Here is a 23003-nt window from a genome sequence, read left to right as displayed (position 1 = left end):
TGAAATAGCATGGCTTTACTTGTCATATTATATTGGCTCAGCTAAAGATGCGCTGTTAGAACGGCTATCGTAATGACATTCAAGTTACAGCAAAAAATGGCCAGAGATGTACCAGTAATCCAAGATAGACCAAAATTAACACATTCAAGTGTCGGCCTAAACACACGCGGGGATAGAGATAGATTACAAGGATTAGAGATTTATCCATTAAATTAACTCTGAAGATGTATTACTTACACTCTTAATTACCTGAGCAAACCTTAGCTACAAAACTGAGACGCAAGTATTCACAAGTATCAGCGATACAAGAAGCATAGGGAAGTTGCAACCACTGTAAGCTTGTTCCCCAGTTCGACATCCCGACTATCAAAGCCTGCGAAAGGTCAATCAACCAGAAAATCTGCCATTTTAGAACTCATGTCTCGACACGGCTTCTGCCTTAATACTAGCCAATCAGATATGCAACCTTTCAAGTCAGTTGGACCCTCAACTATTGCAGGCCTCTGTGACAAACTGACTTCCGAATTTTCCCTAGTGAGTTAACATCAGATTTGTTAATTCACAAATATGTAAAAGCTAAACAATGACTCCGAGAATAAAAGATACTAACCTTGTTATCAGATTAGAAGTTCCACCTATCCAACTGCCGTTTGGCTTCAGCCATGTCCTTTTGTGCCTTCTTTCTCCTATAGAATATTGGGCAATCCCGACTGTGGACATATGAAGCATAACAAAAATCAGTGATTACAAAGTATCGTAGAATATGTGCTCTGTGATTCTTCTTTCTTTCTTTTTATTAAAGAAAAATAAAATATTTAGTTACAATTTGAGCTAATAATTTAGCTACCAGGAAACCCCGCAAACATTTTTTTCAAAGAATATTATTTAATGGTAACAGAATGGAAAGAAAATAAAACCTAGTGCAAAGAACATCCTGATGGAGAGAGCCCTGGCACTCTTGGCACTGTGTCCACAGCCTCCCAAAAAGCAACTCCAGTTCGGACACTGCAATCAATCCATGAATTCTGTTTAATAAACACCATCTCTATTACAATTACACAAATTATCATGATTCAGAATTCAGAAGAGATGTCTACCTTGAGAAACCGTTTTGCAGTACAATTCTGCTTCTCTTCCTTTACAGTGTGTGCAGAGAGTTCGATCTGAATTGCTGGTCCAAAACCAAATTAATAGTATTAGGCTCTTCAAATAAATATAATGCCTGTATTCGTATGGCAGCAAAGAAGGATAGAATCCCATAATCAATGAGGAAATACCCACAGCAAAAGCAGAAAAAAGGAGCACTAATTATTACATAAAAAACGCATATGGAATTTTGAATGCACAAAATATCTAGAGATAAAGGTGCATTTGATTTTCACTCTATTACAATAGATCTGATCAATTAAGGAGATAGTAAAACATCTTAAATAATTGGTATTATTGTAAGTGAGAAAGAATACAGAATCCTACTTTGCACTCTTAGTCTGTGATGAACAGAAGTTCACTAAGCAGAATGAGAAAAAGAGTGAAAAATCGTGCAATCATTGAACTTGATAAATCATAAATAAATAAATGGTGCCAAATTTGCCTTCTCCTCTAAAACCTCAGATATCTCAAATATATTATATAACTCGGGAAAGTAAATGAATGCAACCATATGAGTGTTTAAGGAAATCTTTGGGTCATAGAGGCGCTGAAATAGAGATCTCAATTTCAGTTGATTTACAAATTACAAAGTACCTTTTACCAATTAAAAGTACAAGAAACCGAAAAGCTATAGCAAGTAATCTAGGGCCTCCCACCATCCACAGAGACCTTGGAAGTACCTAATTAGTGCCTTGCAGCCAATATGGGTAGTGCTAAGGCAGAGATAAAGTGGAATACAAATAAAATATACCTAATTAGTGCCTTGCAGCCAATACAACTGAGTTGTTTCTTAGCAAATTTCATAATGCCACTATTTGAAGGAGTGGAGATGGAAATAGATCTTGTATGACTTCCATGGAGGAGTTCCTTGCTGGCATTCTTCAATATGGGCTCAAAAATTCTTAAAAGTGGCTGCAATATCAACATTTATAATTAATGAATATTAGAAAAAGAATCACTATTTGGCTTTGTACAAAACATATACCAAACTAACCTTGCTGATTTGGTTTTCAAGATAATACTGAGGATCTATTGGTATATTATTTTCCAGAACATAGATAGGATCTTCTGATCTCTCATAAGCCTGATTATCAGTTGCATATAAAAATTGAACAATCAGAGTACCGTACCAAGTAATTTAGAGAAAAAGGTATTAAACAAAACCAAATCCCAGAAAACTACCTTGGCACCTTTTGCAGCTTTTATAATAACATAAGGTACTCGATCCCCAACATTTGGAGCAGTGGCAGCATCTCTCTGTCAATAACAAACAGAATAAGATCTTATGCTGTATTATAGATTATTAAACTTTGTTTTCCCACATCCTGCAGAGTAAGATAGTTTTCTTGGCTTCTTTATGGCTTGTGCCTTGGAGCGTTTCATGTTGGTGAATATCATTCAAAATGATAAGATGGTGTTATGTATTTTAGGAGGAAAAACAGAGGAGCTTAGTACAGCTGTGTGTGTGAGCTGTTGGTTTTCGAGGGAAAATTGGTTGCAACAGAAATTAGTTGTGGGTCTGCTATAAATAAGAAGCAACTATCTGTATTGATCATTGAAGAATAACCAATAACAGAATCCTCCTCTCTACTCTCCTAATTCTCTTCTCATCTACTCTATTTTCTCCTCCCTTCTCTTCTCATCTACATCTACTTTCTCTCTCACCTAATCTCCAAAATCCATCGAAGAATCTATCCAGGTTCTTACAGATGGCATCAGTAGTTTCTTTTCTTTGCTATTTTCCTTGTTTCAACGTAGATTAGTAGTACTTTATGTTTTGCCCACCAGAATAATTAAGAAGTTTAAATAAAATCTTTAAAAATCTAAAAATCCCATCCTATCTGATTTTAAATTCCTATAGAATTTTGAGCCTAATCTCAACTTATCTAAATAAAAACAAGATTATTAAGGTCCCAGACTTTTAATTCCTCTCTCCAGAATTCTAGCAAAAGAACAAGCCCTTCTACAAAGGAGGAAAAAAGAACACTAAAAAAAAAGCACCTTGCGCATGCGTTCAGCAAGTTCAACATGAGCTGCCTTAACTTCGTAATCGTCTCCAGTCTTTGTCAGACCCTGTTAAACAAAATAAATTAGGACAGGAAGAAAATATCCATGTTGATGACACAAGATATTTAGATGTTCTTATACAGCAGTTTAAGGACAGTATGTAGGACCCTAACCAATACAATTTCACACCTTTGTAATAACCAGAAGTGACAAATCCATACGATTCATGAGAAGATCAGAGATGGTATTCTTGACATACTGAACTGCACCAGGCACATCTCTGTCTATTAGTATCTTGTGAAGACACTCATTTACCAGGTTTTTGACCAATAAACAGTTGTCCCTTCTAACTGTTTCAATTCCTGCCCAAGATATATGACAAAAGTCAATAGATTATTCCCAAACAATATCCAGAAGCTCAGATGTTTGAGAGGTTGTATTCACCTTTAGTATCCATTTTGTCAAATTTGTTGGGATTAGTCCAGAATAAACCGGCATATCTCTTCTTGCTAATCAACAGATATGGATAATAAACCTTCTCAAATTCTAGCTTGATAGGCTTCACATTCAAAAACCCAAATACAAAAATGAAATGAGTTAGTTAAATGATAACCATTAAAAAAGTTGATAGAAAAAAAAGGCAAAAAAAAAGGCCAAAAGTTGAATCACATAAAGCTAATTTGACAGCTTCCAAACCTTAGCATTTAATTAGAATTCAAGTTGGATGAACACTACAGGTGTATCCATATCTGAAAAAATCATATAGCTATAGCAAACAGAAACCAAGTTCAACAAATTTCATAATGAGAATTCCCATGTCTCTTCCCACTGTTGCCAGACTAGATAGTCTTCAAGCCCCCAGTGATTATCTTTTTAAAATAGAAACGACTATTTTTAAAATATAAATGACTGATTTATTCAGACATCATTCTAACTTATGTATCATGATGCGCTGTAGCATTATCCGACAATAACTTCCTAGCAACATTTGCACAGAAAAAATTATTAAATGTCACCAACTCACGCGAGTAACCTTGTGAAGTTGACTCAATTAAAGGTATAAAAATATTGAACATAAAACCAGTATAGTAACTTTGGCTGTGTTCAATTTCAGCTGTATAAGAGGAATCTCGTGGAAAATAACAGACTTAGATTTGGTTTATTTTACTCATTTGCTAAAAGTTAAGAAATCCATAAGTCATATGAAGAAAACTACACTAAAACAATCACACAAAAAAATGCATGTGTGAGACAGAGGCAACTATATTGAGACCAAAAAAGAAAAAAGAACAACAATTAAACTAACAATTTTGATATTTGAGAAGTTCATATTCAGGAAATAATATCTCAATTGAGTAATTCAACCCTGCCTTTCCTTTTTTGCGAAAAATCACAGTACACTGCCAATTCATTTAATTGGAGTTCAAAATTACCATTCAAAGCTTATCATAGTTGCTGTATTTCAAAGGCTCTTCATTAGCTATCCTGGCTGATTTAACTAAAAATGAATTTGCAAAGACTATCAAATAGTTAAATTCTAAATCAGAGAATTCAAGATAAAAATTACTTTTATGAAAGTCCCACTGATGCATTCAGCAGCTTCTCTTCCCAATTTCATTGCTTCTTCAACAGTAGGCACACCAAATTGTACCATAACTGAATCTGTGTCCCCATATATAACCTGAAATTATCACTTCGATCAGGTCAAGCTATTACCATAAAAAGTAGGACTGCTTTTGACCTATATTGTACTCAAAACAGGTATGTAAGAAAATTTTAATAAATACCAAGCATATAGAAATGTAAAATAGAGAGGATTAGCTTACTACATCCACATATTCCGTAAATGAAACTCATTTTTGCATTCTTATGTTCATGATTTGAAATTCAAATTTCCAAATAGACAAAAATGCATAATATTTTTCACGTGGTAATCTACGACGCTTTTTCCCTATAGATAAAGCTTACCACAATGTGTTATTGATATGAAATGCCAAAAGCTTTGTGGATTTTAGAACAAACGAGGAACAAAGTGCACCGAAAGAAAAGGATAGCCTAGTCTAATACATTAATAAAGTATACTCAATAAATCTATATGGTGAATAAATAAGACAACCAGCAGAACAGCAAAATCAATTTAAAATCCCACATCACTTAGCAAACTTCAATTCCATCAAAAGTTCTAGCTTTCTCTCCATTCATAAAATTATTTAACTTCCAATTCCACCAACATATCTAGCCTTCTCTCCAATCATAAACTCCACAGAAACAGAAGCCAGCCAATTTGCGGAAGTTGCTAATGATCTCGGCAGGAGAATATGATTAAAGTTGGCACCAAGAATTGACTGCTTTTGCATGAGGGAATAGCATTTGGTCAGTTTGATAAAAAAATTGTAAAAACCAAAATAACCAAATTCTGTATTTCTTCTAGGTGTGCAATCAACTGATTCAGTTTTGAACAAAACTGAAAAACCAAGGCAATAGAGCCTTCTATCACCGTCCATTCTTGCCAATCACCATATGCTCTCGCCAAGTCAAAGCTGTGCATGTCTTGGTGCCGAAGCATCACCTTCGCATATGCAGGTTCTCAGGCGAATTATTCATAACTAGGGCTTTTGCACGCGAGGCGACACTAAGGCGATGGAGCCTTCTATCCCCTTAGGCAAGAGGCAAGGCACAAGGCAACGCCTTTTTAAAAAAGCGGACAAAGTTAAAAAATTTTTTTATATATTTTAAATGTACATGTATATATGCATAAAATGCATCACTAACTACAATTTATATATTTTAATCCAACTAGATATTAATTTCTTCAATTATATTAAAATATATAAAATATAGTTGGTGATAAATTATGTTTATATAATATATAGAAGATAAATATTAATTTCTTAATATATATAAATAAATTTATACATATATATATAACTATAATTATAAATAATATATTTATAATTAAATAATAATATTAACCAAAAATAATATATAAATTTCTAAATTATACAAATTATATATACTATATAATATAACAATTTATACAATAAATAATATTATTATTTCAAAACACTATTTCATAAAATATAAATATAGAATATAATTACAATATAGATTATAGAACATAGAATAATAATATAATATATATATATAATAAAAAAATAAAAAATATATAAATATAACTAAAATTAATATTAATTTTCTATAAATAGACAATATTTATAAATAAATAAATATTATTTATTATATATTACTAACACCAATACTAAAATTTTATTTTCATAATATTAATAACAAGATAATTTATTATATTATTACCAGTGTTGTGAAAGGCGCGCTTGAGGCGCAAGGCGCACCAAGCGCCAGCCCTGGCGCCTTGAGTGGTGTCAGGCGGGAGGCGCCCTCATGCAGGCGCAGACAAGGCACGTCCTAGTTACACAAGGCGGTTCTAGTTGTCGGAAGAAGAAAAAAAAAAAGAAGTAAGAGGAAATCCAAACTCATGAATGGATAGATGCAAATCCAGGTTCTTTCTTTTATTTTTTCATCTTTTCTCCTCCCTCTCACCTTGCTTTTCTGCTTTTGCTTGAAGAACATCATTTGGATTTTTTTTATTTTCTCCTTCTCTCTTTCTTCTTTCTTCCTTCTCTTGTTGCCCTCCCACTCATTGAAGATAATCTGCCCACCCCGTTTTTTTCTTCTTGATGCAGTGGTTTCCTCTGCTTTTTGGGTTGTCTACAAGTGAGGATTTTTCTTTGCTTTTGTACTAATCTTAACATGCATAGTTGCCACATATAATATAAAAACATGCAGAAGTGTGTGTTTAACCTGCTGTAACTATTAATAAATTCTCACTTTTCATGTATTTCTAATTTTTTTTTATAAATTAAATGTTAAAATTATTTTTATATTAAATATATGGTTCATAATAAATTAATAAAATTCATTTAAATAATCTGAAAATTAAATATAAAGTACCATATAAAATTTTAATTCATTAGATAATTAAAATTCTCATTTTTAATATTATATTTAATTAAAAAAATAATGTAATGCATTTTAATAATGATTTTCGCTCAATAATAATAGTAATAGTGTAATAAAATATCAAAATGTAATGAAATAACTAACAAAATGCATATATTTTTATATGCAATTTTAACTAAATTTATAGTATTTATATAATTCATAAATATCATAACTAAATGTATAGTATTTATCATAACTAAATGACTTAGTATAGTCTACGGTGATTATGGGCATACTGCACTCGAGATACTGCACTCGAGTGTTTTTCTAATGCTGATCCAGTGGGAACCAAAAGTGATAAAAGATCGACTAGTGTATTTGTTGAAGAAAACCTTATGTCTTAAAAAAATAAGAAGCAAAATGTAGTGTCCAAATCTAATGCCGAGTAAATCATCTGCTGAATGAAATTGGTATGGATGTTGCGTCACCCACGAAACTTTGGTGTGATAATCAGACTGCTCTTTACATGGCTTCTAATCCAGTATATCACAAATAGACTAAGCATATTAAAGTTTATTGTCATTTTATCTATGAGTAGATTCAAGAAAATTTAATCTTCACTAGTTATGTGAAGAAAGGAGAGCAACTAGGTGATCTACTCACCAAAACTTTAAATGAGTCTCGAATAGAATATTTTCCTAACAAGTTGGGTATAATAAACATCTATGCTCCAACTTGAGGGGGAGTGTTAGAGTGTGAATATAATTTATATATAATTAAAGGAGATTACATAATCATAGGTTAATTGATTGATAGAGAATTCTTAGAAGTTGACTTAACAAGGTCTTGTAATCTGTATATATACACACTTACTTCAATAGAGAACACACTGAAATTACACAATTATTCCTTGTCTATTTACAAATGTTATATATTGATTTTGGAACAAATTAATATTAAGTGTCATTCTCTTGTTGGTTGTTGCAATTTGAGGAGGCCATTCTTAGGCTAGTTGCTATAATTTGGGAATTTCGGTTTTTGTTGACCCAAACCAAACTGATATTTATCAGTTTGATTTGGTTCGATTTTTCTATAATATCAATTTAATTCGGTTTATAATTTTAAAGACTTTGGTTTTCAGTTTTTCAAATTCAGTTCGGTTCAGAACCAAACCGACCGAATGCTCTCTCCTAAACCAAATCAAAAACTGAAATTGAATTGGTTCAATTTAGTTTTCCAGTGAAAATCAATCAGTTCTCAAACCTAAAGTCTTCTGTTTGAATTGAACTAAGATATTGTGTAAATCCAAAACAACAAATTTGAAATTTCAAAATTCAATTTGGAAGATTATTTGATTTTGAAAGACGCATAATGATACTAAAATGGCACTAGGACTGAGAGCATTGGAAACGAAACTAAAGTCACATCTATAATAAGAACAAATTGATTAATGCACAAAACAAAGAGAGTGTGAGTGACAGCAAATCAAACAGAGAGGTATAAAACAAGGACAAAAAGATAATAAATTAGTGTGTGATGCTGGATTAAACAATAAAACAAAATGGTGTGTTTAATGCAAAGAAAGGTTAAATTTATGAATTTTATGATGTGAAACTCTTAAAAACAAACCAAAATACTTCTAAATGGAGCAACATTTTAAAATAACTACATCATTTTAACCAATAAACATTTTCAAAATACTACATTATAATACTCATCTAAATTCCAGATTGCATACCTCTGCATTGTGTTCATATCCTCCTGTTATGGTGAATTTTTCTTCTACAAGCTTTTTAGTGTGTTCAATCATCTGTCGACCTTTGCAACCAACAACATGTTAGATCAAATTGAATAAAAAAACACCATATTAATTAGGGAGAATCTTGTATTAGCATACCGTAGCTTGTAACGCTAGAGGATATTTCTATACATGGCAACTGGCCAATAGTAGCTCCTGTAAATCCATATACAGAATTTGCACTTACCTACAATAACATAAGATAATCAAAGAGCTCAAACCAATGGAAGATTGTATAAATCCTGAACCAACATGAATCTAAGTTAGTTGTTCGAGTGTGAATATAATCCGTACATAATTAAAGAAAATTACGTAATTATAGGCTAATTAATTGATAGAGGGTTCTTAGGAATTGCCTTAATAAAGGCTTGTAATCTATATATATACACACTTACTTTAATAGAGAAAACACACTGAGATTTCCCAATTATTCCTTGTCTTGTTATATTGTATCATAGCCTTTGAGCTAATTTTGGATGTCTAATTTTTTTGAATTTTTCGGGTTGAGAAACTAGTTGTTGGGTCATCAAGTTTGGGTGTCCGTTCGATCTCACCAAAGGCCCAAGGAGAGACGCAACATTATTTCCGACTGTTCCTCAGAAAACAGTGACTGGAGCTTCCGCGAGTGGTGCTCATGCGCCGATCCAAGTTTCAGCTCTAGTTTTATGCGACAGCGCGCGGGAGCATGTGTGGCCTCCGTTTGACTTCTGGTTTCTTCCCCAACAATCGCCCGGTCATTTCCAGCACGTCTCTAGTAGAACTCCAGCCATCCGACATTGATTGGAAAGTGTCCTTCAGTGGTAGCCTACTGTACTGTTCACGTGATTAGGTTCTGTTGTTTTCCTTTAATTCATTTGAAGGCATAGGAATATAAGGTTTTGGTTGAAATGATTTCTAATAGTAAAACTCATATTATTAAAATTATCTCAACGTCTCCGGTAGACGCTGAGATAAGTAAACTTGTCTTATTTCCTCTTCATACAAATGGATCATTGATTCTAATGCCACAGATCACATGACATGTAATTCTCATATTTTTACCAGCTTTCGATCTCATAAAGCACATTCTCTTTTTACTATAGCTGATAGATCAACCTATAATATTGAGGATTCTGAGGCTGAGACTGTTAAACCTACTCCTATTATCCTATCATGTGTGTTAAGCTTACCTAATTTTCCTTTAATCTAATCTCTGTAAGTAAACTTACCAAAGACCTAAATTATTGTGTTTTTTTTTTCCTAATCATTGTCTCATTCAAGATCTTATAACAAAACAAATTATTAGTAAAAGACATGTATCTTGGGTCTTTCCATTTTGGATGCATGGGTGCCTTAATGCGTTGTCTGCTCTAGTGTCGTGTCTCCGTTCAAAGCACATTGTCGGTTGGGACATCCTTCTTTAGTTTTGAAGAAGCTATGCCCTCAATTTCATGAGGTATCTTCACTAAAATGTGAGTCATGTCATTTTACAAAACATCATTGAAACTCTTTAAGTACTAGAGTTAATAAACCAGCTTAGTCTGTTTTTGAATTAGTCCATTCAGAAGTTCAGGGCCCATGTCCGGTTGGATCTAAGACCAGATTCATATATTTTATCACTTTTGTGGATGATTACTCTAGAACGGCTTTGATTTATTTTATAAAGTGTCATTCAGAGATGTTTTCTTATATTTTTGCCTTTTATGCTGAAATCAAGACTCAATTTAATGTTTTTGTGCAAATTTTACGAAGGGACAATGCTAAAAAATATATATCAAAATCATTTCAGACTTATATGACCCAACAATATTCTTTACCAATAGTCATGTGTTGATACACCCGCTCAAAGTGGGATAGCTGAAAGGAAGAATCGACATCTCCTTAAGACTGCCTGAGCTCTGTTGTTTCAAATGCAAGTTTCTAAGCAATTTTGGACCGATATTGTCTCTACTGAATGCTTTCTCATTAATGCATGCCCTTTTTTAAGAAGCTATTATTTTCTCTGAAACCACGACTTTTTAGTGCTATGTTCGGAATGTCAAACCTCATGTGACTAAACTTGATCCCCTTCAAAAGGGGTATCGGTGTTACTCTCCAAACCTCAACAAATATCTAGTCTCAGTAGATATAGCCTTTTTCGAGCAAATTCCTTTTTATCCTGTTACACAAACCTCTACTAGTTGAAAGGAGGATGATGTGCGACTTATTTATAAAATCATATCTGATGGTGAAAACTCTTTGAGTATGCCTTTTGTTGTACAATATGATTGTAACATTCCTCCTAATACTTAGCCTCCTATTAAACCGAAGTTTACTCTCGGAGACCAAGTACCTGATGATACATGTCCTGCACTAGAATCTTCTTTGCCATCGGATTCACCACCGAGTGACCTTGACCTTCACATTAGTTTTTGTAAAGGTAAACGACAATGAAAGTCTACATACTCTATTGCTAACTTTCTGTCTTATAATTACCTGTCTCCTTCTATCTCCTTAATTGTCTCTCTAGATTCCATTTCTTTGTTTAAGACAGTCAAAGAGGCCCTGACTCATTCTGGATGGCATGATACAATGTTTGAGGAGATTAAGGGTCTAGATGAAAATCATATTTGCGAACTAGTTAATCTACCCTCAAACAAAAAGGTTGTGAACTCTAAATGGATTTTTGTCATCAAAGTCAATCCAGATGGTTCTATAGCCTTCATGTCGCTAAAGGTTATGTACAAACCTATGGCGTTGACTATTCTGACACTTTTTCGCCTGAGGCAAAAATGATCTCAATTTGTTTGTTCATCTCCCTAACAACTTCTCAGCATTGTCCTTTACACCAGTTAGATATCAAGAATGCACTTTTACATGGCGACTTCCAAGAGAAAGTGTATATGAAGCAACCATTGTTGCTCAAGGGAGTATGGAAAAGTCAGCCATTTGAAAAAATCTTTATATGGTTTGAAGCAGAATCTCCGTGCATGGTTTGACAAGTTCAGTGAAGTTGTTCAAAAATTTGGATTGAAAAAAAGCAAGTGTGATCATTTAGTCTTTTATAAAAATTCAGATACTAGTATTATTCTCCTTGTTGTGTATGTTAATGACATTATCATTATAGAGAATGATAGTATAAGATCTCCTCTCAAAAACTACTTGCATGCAAGTTTTCAATCTAAAAACTTGAGTCAAGTTAAATATTTCTTAGGAGTCGAAGTCTTGAGGAGTAAAAAGAGAATTTTTCTATCTCAAAAGAAATATATCCTTGACTTACTTGCAGAAAATGGGAAAATAGGAGCTAAACTCTCTAGCACACCAATGATTCCTAATATATATATCTAACAAAGGATGACGGAGACCCTTGTGATGATCCAAAGAGGTACAGGAAGTTGGTTGGAAAGCTGAATTACTTTACGGTAATGACTTAGTCAGCTATTGCTTTTGCAGTAAGTAGGGATGAGCATTCGGTCGGTTTGGTTCGGTTTTTTTTAATTTTTTTCTGATTAAAACCGAACCGAAATAACCGAAATTTCTGAAATTAAAAATCAAACCGAACCGAATTGAATAAAAAACCGAACCGAATTTTGAAATTAATTCGGTTCGGTCGGTTTTTTCGGTTTGAAACGAATACTGCTCACCCCTAGTAGTAAGCATTGTAAGCCAGTTCATGTCTGCATTTATGGTGAAACATTATACTGCTCTAGAACAAATTCTATATTATCTAAAAAGGATTGAGTCATCATGGGCATACTGCACTTAAGTTTTCCTGACGTTGATTAGGCGAGATTCAAAAGTGATAAAAGGTCGACCATAGACTACTGTGTATTTGTTGGAGGAAACCTAGTGTTTTGAAAAAGTAAGAAACAAAATATGATATCCAAATTCAGTGCCTAGTCAGAATACAGAGCCATGGCTCAATGATTCACTTGTGAGATTCTAAATTGGTATGGATGTTGCGTCACCCGTGAAATTTTAGTGTAATAATCAGGCTGCTCTTCACATTGCTTTCAATCAAGTATACCACGAATGGACTAAGCATATTGAAATTGATTGTCATTTCATCCATTAGAAGATTCAAGAAAATTTAATCTCCACTGGTTATGTGACTAGTTATGTGAAGACAGGAGAGCAACTAGGTGAGTAGTTATGTGAAGACAGGAGAGCAACTGGGTGAGTAGTTATGTGAAGACAGGAGAGCAACTGGGTGATCTACTCACCAAAACTTTAAATGAGCCTTGAATAGAATATTTTTCTAACAAGTTGGACATGATAAACATCTATGCTCCAACTTAAGGGAGAGTATTAGATTGTGAACATAATCTATACATAATTAAAGGAGATTATATAATCATAGGCTAATTGATTAATAAAGAATTCTTAGAAATTGCCCTTGTAATCTGTATATATACACACTTGCTTTAACAGAGAAAACACACTGAAATTGCCCAATTATTCTTTATCTTATTATACTAGTCTTCTCACTGCACTTTTTGCATCGTCTACAAAATGAGTGATCTAAGTTCACTAAATAATATAAAACAATTAGTTTGAAAATGTTAAATATACATAGTCAAACTTTGATAAACACAAAAATTTATCAATAAAATTCATAAAATTAAATATTTGGATTACTGAAAAACCAACAAGTATTTACTTGTATATAACAGAATGATAAACAAGTCATTTTCTCATTAAACATTAACATAACCAAAAAGGGAAGCCAAGGGAGGGAAAATTTTAAAGACACTTCATAAAATATTATATTAATCACAAAAAAATAAATAATTTCCAAGATGATAAGACCATACACTTTATGGAAATGCTAAATATTCTTTCATGAATATAAAATAGTAAAGAATACAAGTTTCAAGCAATAATAGTTGATCTAAGAATAACATTATTTTTAAAATATATTTTCTAATTATTGAATCTTAACAAAAAGAAATATGGGAAGTACAAACGTTAGCTTTAACTCAAAGTTAGATATTCTGGGATATAATGAAATAATTCATTCAACGTATTCATTAAATTTTAACTAATCACTTATATTTATTTTTTAGTAACAAAAATTCAATATTTCAATCAATTTTAAAGAGAAAAGAGATAATATTTTAAAAGCATTTGAGGCCATCCACTTGATGGCGTATAACTTTCTATAAGCTTTGGCCTCACTAGATAGTAAATAGATTGTGAACACTAAAAATGAGCATCGACAGATCAATGTATCTATAAGCTTACCTTCAAGGCCAGTTGTCGACCATCTAGAACAGCCTTCACAAGCGGATCCTTAGCTTCCTAAAATTATTAGATAAAATCATAAAAAGCACAAAGGCCTAGAAACCTAGCGGTAACATTACAACAGAGTAAAAAATTGGCAACGCACAAAGGAATAATAAGCAATGCACAAAGGAATAATAAATACAAACATTTAATAAAGCAGCCAAAACAATAGATAATTACCTTCAAATCTGCTTTTGCTCTTCTTCGAGCAGCTAATAGTTCTTCAAGAATTTCAGGAAGAATTCCCTGAAAGATAATTCTAATTAATCCTGGTAATCAAGATGATGATGACACCAATAAAAATGATTATAAAAAAATTCATGATTTAACCTTTTGTAAATTTGATTTGACAAATGTTTCACCAGACGGAGTTTTGTTGACACATTCAGGTGGAATATTGAGTTTACGAACATCTTCAGGAGTCACCTTGACAAGCAAAAGACAAAAGTTTAACATTGAAATAAACAAAGTTTGTGCCAATATTACAAGCCATAATCGTTATGCCAACAAAAAGAATAAATGGTCAAGATTATTACCAAGGTGCAGTAACATAGATTATATGCCATCATTATTGAAGGATATAAAGATGCAAAATCTAGTGTTGCAATTGGCTTTTCGTAGAATCCTGCTCTAGCCTCCAAAACCTGAAATTTTGTTAGATCCAAATCATTGGCAAAGATGATTCAGCTTTGTAAAGGGGGAAGTAAAAGACAATTACCAAGATACAAGACTTAAACCACACCCAAACCCACCCCCCCAACTCACAAAAAACCCAAAAAAGGGGCACAAAAGAAGAGGTGAAAGAAGAGAGAAACACGAGGGAGGACTCACATCCATGTCCACACCTACATGAACACACGTACTCACAAAAGAAAGAATACAACAACTTCATCAACTATGGTAGTATTCAAGTTAGTGAATCAGTTATGTGATGTAAATTTTTTATTATTACCATTAAGAATTTGGAAGGGGGAAGATTTCTCAAGTCTTTATAAGAGACAGATTACCCACATGCCTAAACAATGCAGGATATGCAAAAACCAAATATTTTGAAGCAGTGGTACTTGCAGCTCTTACTATAAATCAATAGTCAGAAACTGATGTGTAACATTTTGAAATAGTGGCACTTGCAGTTCTAACTACAAATTAATAGTCAGAAACTGATGTATAACATTGCAAGCCATATACTTTTACTTTCTAGCAAGATATATTTACATAAAATAAGGCTAAACCAGTAGATGGAACTATCGACTCAAAGCCATTGTAATTCTTAAAACAGTACACATGACCATGCAGATAAAATTTACTCACAGTGGCTCCTTCATATGTTCCTTGTTCAGATCCTGCCTGTTTGACATTGGGAATAACAAGGTTCTTCTGTTTAGCCTTCCTCAGGAGTTGAGAAAGTACCTGAAAACAAGAGGTCAACATCCTATGATTTGATTAGCTTGATCAAGTAAGATTCAATCAACTGATGTGCGATGACAGGTCACTAACCTTGATACTTTGTCCCCTGGAAAGAAGGAAAGATAAAGGGACGCCTGTGACACGGGCCATTTCTACATAATTATAAATAAACATCAGCTTGTCCAAGAGCCGCTGTGGGAGATAAGCATCCTGCAATTCCAAAAGTAAAGTACCACACGATTTCAATCAATATCCAGTAACACTAAAGATTTATAAACAGGTAGCAGACTCACTACATTTCATTACATCAAGTTCACAATCTATAATATCAAGATAGACTAGTCGATGCAAATCCTTGTTTCAAAGAAGAAATAAATTGTCAAATTTTAATGCATCAAATATAGTTCAATAATGAAAGAATTGCCAGCAAAAGAGAGAAGCAAAGTAAGGCAAATTTTAGGAAAAAGGGCCACAGAAGATAAACAAAACTATGCACCTTTAAACAATACACGGCAAGCCGCCTCCTAGTTTCTGCATTACCATTCTGAAGATCAGATATTATTGAATGGTGGACATCCTCTTTCTGAACAAGACAAATAACATGTCATCAACATCAGCACCAAATATCTTTTTTCCATAATGAAGAAGGTTAAATAGAAAATGGCTGAGAGAGAGAGAGAGAGAGAGAAACTGCACATACATTGATTGAGACCCAAAAAGAACCAAAATAGTTAATGTGCAACGTAAATTTCTGAGAAAATTGCTAACTTCCTATTGCAACCAATGCTTTCATTACCAGTATGAACAATAATTCAAGGCAGAAACTTACAAAGACGTAGTACAAAAGTAATTACAGAAAGCAAATGGAGAAAGTTAGGGAGGAAAAGTTACTCATATTTTGATCCAGCTAAGACTACTTCTATGGTGTATATTAACAATTAGATAATAAAAAACAAAGCAGGTCAATCATAGTGTACTGAAACTTCAAGAAGAAATGACACTTGAGCCAAACAATTCTATATCTTACCTGCTCAGAGAGGAAGTGCGCCGAGACAGAATTTAATGAGTAAGAACTTAATTTATAATCTCGTTGCATTGCCTGGATGGAAGGATAACAACATGCCTAAATGAACTTTTATCTCATAGAAACAAAAATGAGATTGTGGAAAGAAAAAGTTTTATTGCACAAAACCTGAAGCAAATCAAATTGAACCCTTCCTTCCAATGTAACTTCTTTACTTTCCCTTGTACCATATTGTCTGCAAACAGCAACAAGGATTAAGGTGCCAATGTTTAAGCACTAAATCCAGGTAAGGAACACCATACACACATTCTTTAAAGCTTACTCTCACATTAAGGATGACCCAGATTTTTGAAATCAAATTACAATACGATCTTCCCAATTATATTGCTATCTTTACGACTACTAGGGATTTCACCTGAGAGTCTGAAATTTATGAAACCAAAAGGACATAAAAGTTCATTTTGGGTTTATAGACAAATAAAAGCACATCACTCATATTCCATGAAATTCTCTGAACTTCTCATTAAACTTCTCATTAAATCTCTGAAATTCTCGGGAAGGCAGTAACTCTTCTCATCAAATTTCATGGGAAAAAAAAATCTTAGACAGGAAGCAAAAGTATAACATGCACTGTGCACAAGTATTCTAATCTTCAACTTAAAGCTTATGACGGCATCAATATTTTTTCAGTATATACGAAAATATTTTATTGAGAAAGAAAGGAGAGTGCTACATGGTAGACATGGAATGGAATACTTCTACAGAACTTGACCAATAAAACAAGGTACAGAAGGAATCGAATAGAACTCAACAAATACAGCATAGTAAGCAAGGAATCCTCCTAAAGAGCTCCAAATACAACTACAACAAGAAGATTATAAAAAGCGAGAGAAGAAAAAAAAAGTTTATAAAGCAATGCCCTCCAATCAAGAATATGTAAGCACGCACACGAAAGACACACGCACACGAAAGACATGATACTTGTTGTAACAAACAAAAATACTACCTCGATGAAAATGTTGTGTCTTTGACCCGAACCCTGCTATTCTTGACACGGCCGAACACAGGAAACTCTGCTATACCCAAAGTTTCAGCTCTCTGTAAACCAAGAAAAATAGCATTTCAAATTTATTAAACTGCAAAACAAAATTAAAGAAAAAAAACTTCACTATAAAAATGCATAAAGAGAATATAGAAGACTTCTAATTACCTCAATGAGATACGGCAAGTCAAATTTGCAGATATTATATCCAATTATAATATCTGGGTCCACTTCACGGATAAAATCCTGCATGCAAAACCTGCTTACTACATCATAAAATGCACTATATCCTACTACGAGAAATTATTAATAACCTTAATGCAGCGCCTGATCATAAAACTAATACAAGATCAACCCATCAACTGATAGTACAGTTAAGATACACATTGTTAAGCTAGAGTCCTATATTTAAGCACTACACAAAGATTAGGGTATCAAAGAAGGCAAAGCTAAGGGTGCATGAAGATTCATGCTTACACAGCAAATATATGGAAGAAAGTGGATTTTAGTGCAACCATGGCCAAGTGTTTGATAAGCATAGTTGTGACAGGAGAATCTAAAAGAATGGCTTCTTCAGCCAAAAGGGATTTCCATGCCAAACAAAATTGTGAACTAACATTTTGATTAGTTTGATTTCTGTACTCAAAGATAGTCTAAATTGGTTTGAGAAATTCACAAACTGTAAATTGTGGTTTCTTCTTGATATCCAAAATCCTTTTAACTGCCAAAGCAGATTTTGCACACCTCTAGGTCATGCTCAGTATATGAGATTGTTGACTATGAACTGAGAATTTTGTTTAATAAGATAGATTTACCGAAATCTAAAAATAAAGAAATAAATAAATAAAAAGGAGGAGGAGGAGATAAAGGATGGAGTGAGAGATAAAGAGGAGCAATTTCACCTGGCTGTATGTACTTTAAGCTAGGTTTTCAATCAAACACTATGAATGAAATTTTTTTTATCCAGAGTAATAAATAAATAACTGTGGAAGCCATTATTTTCTGAAACAAGCAAATAAGACGGCATTTCACAAGATAAAAAAAAAAAAAAAAAGTCCATCCCATTGATCAAATGCAGATAGCTCAAAGCTTCAACTTCCAACTTCCATTGACAGACACATTCAAGATGGTGGTTCCAAAAAGACATGAACATTATAACTGCAGGAGACACATGGGCCACTACAGCTATAGATCAAACTGGATTCAAGCAGCAAACCCAGGAAGATAGGAGTATATGACAGATGCATCTATTACCATACTATTAAATTTGCTAAAATATTTTTGCTTTAGAACAACTATGCCATTCAAAAGTCTCAGGTTGCTATTATCTTATGAGTTTTTTATTATATTACTTACAGAAATTTTCCTCACCAAATCTAACATGTTAAAATAATTGTATAGAAGAGTTATTCAAATTATAAACATGCAACCTAGCTTTCTTCAAAGCAAAAGAGAACTATAGAGAAAAGCAAACATACCCTCCAAGCCAGCAGGACTTCTCTCTCCGTATCAAAAGACATCACATCTACACCAACTATTGGAGAGCATGAGTTTAAAGTCATAACATTACGGATAAATGGTTGGTCCTCCCCCTGCATAGTAACTAGATTTGCCACCTAAAATGAAATGGAAATTTTGATTTCAGCAACAGTGAAAAAGGAATTATCATCCATCCACCAACCAGACTGCTTGACTGAAGTAAAACAAGCATAAAAACTAGGGAAAAACCTGAATAACAGGATCATGGGTAGGCTCAGGAAAATGACCTTTCCGACCAGCACATTCAATATCAAAACTTAAAATGCGGAATGGAGCCATCTTTGAGAATTCCCCTTCTGGGGCATGGCTTATCAATTCTGAATACCTATGAACATTGGTCAAGGAATTAATCTTGAAAAACACTACGGAAATGTTCACTGTGGAAAACTGGAGTAGTTTTCTAGAAAAGTTAGCTAAGAGAACTGGAAAACAGAGTTTCATTCACGAATGCCAATTTTCCAAATGAAGGATTGGAAAACTAGCTTCCGGTTGCCTTGAAAATTTAACTAAGGTTAGGAAAATAGTGATAAGTTAGTTTTTAATCTTCGTCTCCAAATTTTTTGACATAGAAAATAATGACTTTTCTATAACTAAAATTACACCATAAATTTGTCATAACTAAAATTGAATAATTATTTAGGAAAATATTAATTTACAATGATAAAAATTAATCATACTATTATACATTAAATGAATAACAAATATTAAAAAATTTAAAAGTTAAACAAAATTTTATATATAATTTATAATGATTTTTTTTTTATTATGAATGATATGAACATTTTAAAAAATTGAATTAGAAAATTGTTTTCTATAATGGGATCTCCACGTTTTCCCTTACTTTATAGAAAATGCAAAATGGAGAGTTTCCTTACCAAAAAAAAAAAAAAAATGAAAAACAGAAAATTGTTTTCAAGAAAACAGCCCCAAGTATGGACAATAAGAATTGAAGTATTCTCTCAAGGAAAGAATGATCGACATGCATAAGGATACAGGCAATCAAACTCAAGTTGGCCATATGACAGATTCTTTGATGTCTTCTTATATTTTCCAGCTGGTACTTCAATCCAATTTCCACCAACAACATTACAGTCAATCATGAAGCGGAGGGCAAAGAGAACATTGCTTTCATATGTCATAAAGCTCTTCATACCAAGGCCATCAATGTGTATGCCCTTATCAAGAATACCTGCAAATGATTGGGAATTGTCAAGAGACTCAAAATTCAATACAGATATCAAAATCATTATGCTGTAAACAACTTAAAAGAGATTATACATGTTTGCATCACAGTTACATCTATTAAAAAATTGAAGATGCTTACCACGACAGCTGGCTACCATTGTTGGCAATGCAACTACAATCTTCAGAAAAGGATGTGATGGCTGTTGCTGGTAATACATAATGCTCCTTTTTTGAACCATTTCTATTCGCCGTACAAATTTGGGCACTTGACTGTTCCTATTCATCTCCTTCATCCTCCCCTTAAACACCCAAAACAAAGATGATATTGAGATAATTAAGCAATCAATTAGCTCTATATACATATGTGTGTATGCATGTAGTTATCTATAAATATATAGGCAGAGAAATTCGTAGATGAAATACCTCAAGAATTTGTTGAAAACGAGAAATATCATCAGGACCCATCCCAGGAGGGCAACTGATGTAAAAATATGGCTCAAATCCGTGAACAAGGCAGCAAACACTATGTCCTAACAAAAAGTCAGTATGTAAATATATTTGTGTGAGGTAGAAACAATTACAAGTTTCAAACTGTATGTAGTTCAAGATGCTTTAGCCATATCCATAGCTATAAAGTTTATTATATAACACAACGTTGAAATTGGCAAGAGAATAAAATGATAAAAAAGTAACTGTGATTCTCAAAGAGCAATATGTCGCTGATTCAAATTCAACAAGAAAAAAAAAATCTTAAATGATATAGAAACTAATCATCTACCTATTCAAAGAATTCATCAGTGCAAGTGTGTGCCAATGTCAATTAGAGAAAGAAATTTAAAAAATATGGATATTGTGTTACATGTATCTATCAAATCTAAATTTGATGAAATAGACAAACTGGGTTGAAATCAGAATGAAACCACTGATCCAAAGTCGAAAAAGCAAATGTGTACAATATTTTTGTTTATTTGGTTTGGAAATCAGAGGAGAGAGGCAAAATATGGAGCATAATTGGAAACCAAATTAAAATATACTGAAATAAGAATGTTACAGAATAAATAGATGTTGCATTTCCAGGCACATGAATAGATTGCCATATTTAACTACTCATGCATAAAACATAATTAGTACACTCGTTTACCAATGAATTCCATGAATATGTTATCAAATTTGCCAATTAGAAACCTTTGAAATTGAAAACTACACCCTTCGCTTCACCGAGTAAAAAACCCATAGATAGTGTAAGTAAAAGTATGCTTCTACACATATACAATACAACTACACCACAAATTTAACAAATTTATTAAAAAAAAAAAGTAAAAAATTTCACTTTTCTATAGCATGTTCTCAGTTTTATAGGGATTATTTTCTAAATTACAATAATGACCTAACCTTCCCTTGTGACCCCAAAAATTCTGATAATCGCAGCGACCCCTGACCTATCAGGCAGCAGCTCCTTATGACTCTCTCCAATCACATAATCAATTTCCAGCTGCTGAAATACTGACCGTAAAGAAAATAATAAATCCATCGAATTTCACAATAAAAGAAAGATAAAAGAAAATAAAAGTAATCCACAACAATAATACCCATAATTAGGAAACACCGAAGTTACTCACTAATGCTACGAGATTGGGAAGTGTACTCGTGAGAGAGGGACGGCCGAGACCACTTGGCAAGGCGGGATGCAAGGGCCTGGCGCTCCTCGAGGTCACGGAGGATGAGATTCTCCTCTTCCGCAATAAGGGTTTCATCAAGGAAAACATCCTCATCCACGAATTCATCGTCTACGGCTGGTGTCGTGGCTTGATGCTTCGGTGCTGGTGGCGATGGCGTGGGTTGTGATGTCGGCGGGGGGCGCTTCCTGGTGTTGCCATTTCGGTTCATGGCCGTCGTTTTGGCGGGAGATTTCAGTTCGCTGTACCGTGCTTAGAAAAGGAGGGAAAGTAGATGAAAAGAAAGCGAGGGAAATAGAAATAATGAGAGTGAGAGTGAGAGTGAGAATGAGAGATAGAGATACTGGAAGGACCAAGGACTAGTGATGATTACGTCTATAGGTTGGTTGTAGGGTTGGGCTAAATCATTTTGGCCCATCCATTGACAAACAGCCCATTATTTTTCTTGTCTGAATTACAATTTTTTGTAGGTTAATAAATTTAATAATTAAATCTTTATAATTTAAAAAATTATAGTGAAATATAAAATTTATAAAATCTAACAGACAAGCTAGAAATTATCATTTATGATATAATTCATTTTGTATAAAATAAATAAAATTATGTAAGATTTTATTTCTTTTAAAATATAAGTTTTTCGAGTTAAAGATAATTGAAAATTTTTTATTTTAAATAAAAGAATTTTTTTAAAAATTAATTAAATTAAGTTTATGTGAAATTATTGATTTGAAATAGAGGGTAAACATTTAAATAAAATTAAATTGATTGAAGAAAATATGGTTTACATCTTTAAATCCTTACGATTTTATTTTGACTTTTAATAATAATTCAAAGAAAATTTCGATAAAAATAAATAAATTTTAAAAATTTTAACCGTGTTATGCAAGTTAGGGATAAATTTGATATTTCAATCTTTGAAAAGTTACATATATTTCTACTCATATTTGAGATTGTTTGAAAGAAAAATAAATA

At 33.0% G+C, this 23003-nt stretch overlaps 1 protein-coding gene across 3 annotated transcripts; it reads right to left on the bottom strand.

The window, feature by feature from the left end:
• Window positions 1-109: 109 nt before the first annotated feature.
• LOC110628780 (DNA polymerase delta catalytic subunit) lies at window positions 110-22365 on the bottom strand. 3 transcript variants are annotated; one of them, XM_021775578.2, is made up of 31 exons: window positions 21975-22365; window positions 21748-21858; window positions 20779-20885; window positions 20495-20654; window positions 20164-20359; window positions 19360-19495; window positions 19110-19247; window positions 17800-17877; window positions 17596-17687; window positions 16758-16824; window positions 16593-16664; window positions 16062-16148; window positions 15656-15775; window positions 15470-15568; window positions 14695-14802; window positions 14489-14584; window positions 14339-14404; window positions 14117-14173; window positions 9014-9101; window positions 8855-8934; window positions 4724-4837; window positions 3601-3715; window positions 3346-3518; window positions 3151-3222; window positions 2332-2406; window positions 2144-2233; window positions 1901-2061; window positions 1098-1171; window positions 918-1005; window positions 611-710; window positions 110-531 (listed from the first exon to the last, which is right to left on the bottom strand). In XM_021775578.2, the coding sequence occupies exons 1-30, from the start codon at window positions 22240-22242 to the stop codon at window positions 623-625; spliced, it is 3276 nt and encodes a 1091-aa protein (XP_021631270.1). In that variant the 5' UTR covers window positions 22243-22365; the 3' UTR covers window positions 110-531; window positions 611-622. The 3 variants fall into 3 exon arrangements, 2 of the variants coding, with proteins under 2 accessions (XP_021631270.1, XP_021631271.1); XM_021775579.2 differs by having other exon boundaries at window positions 21748-21850; window positions 21975-22280; XR_006348002.1 differs by lacking the exons at window positions 110-531; window positions 611-710 and having other exon boundaries at window positions 945-1005; window positions 1830-2061.
• Window positions 22366-23003: the final 638 nt, after the last annotated feature.

The sequence above is a fragment of the Manihot esculenta genome, chromosome 12 (assembly GCF_001659605.2).
Source record: "Manihot esculenta cultivar AM560-2 chromosome 12, M.esculenta_v8, whole genome shotgun sequence".
Lineage (NCBI taxonomy): Eukaryota > Viridiplantae > Streptophyta > Magnoliopsida > Malpighiales > Euphorbiaceae > Manihot > Manihot esculenta.
This window is presented reverse-complemented; position numbering and strand designations above follow the sequence as displayed.

Coding starts and splice junctions, on each gene's coding strand:
- LOC110628780 (XM_021775578.2), bottom strand. CDS start 22,242: ATGAACCGAAATGGCAACACCAGGAAGCGCCCCCCGCCGACATCACAA. Junction 17,878..19,109: donor AAGTCCTGCTGGCTTGGAGG/GTATGTTTGCTT, acceptor TTTTGCATGCAG/GATTTTATCCGTGAAGTGGA. Junction 14,405..14,488: donor TCAAATCAAATTTACAAAAG/GTTAAATCATGA, acceptor ATTATCTTTCAG/GGAATTCTTCCTGAAATTCT.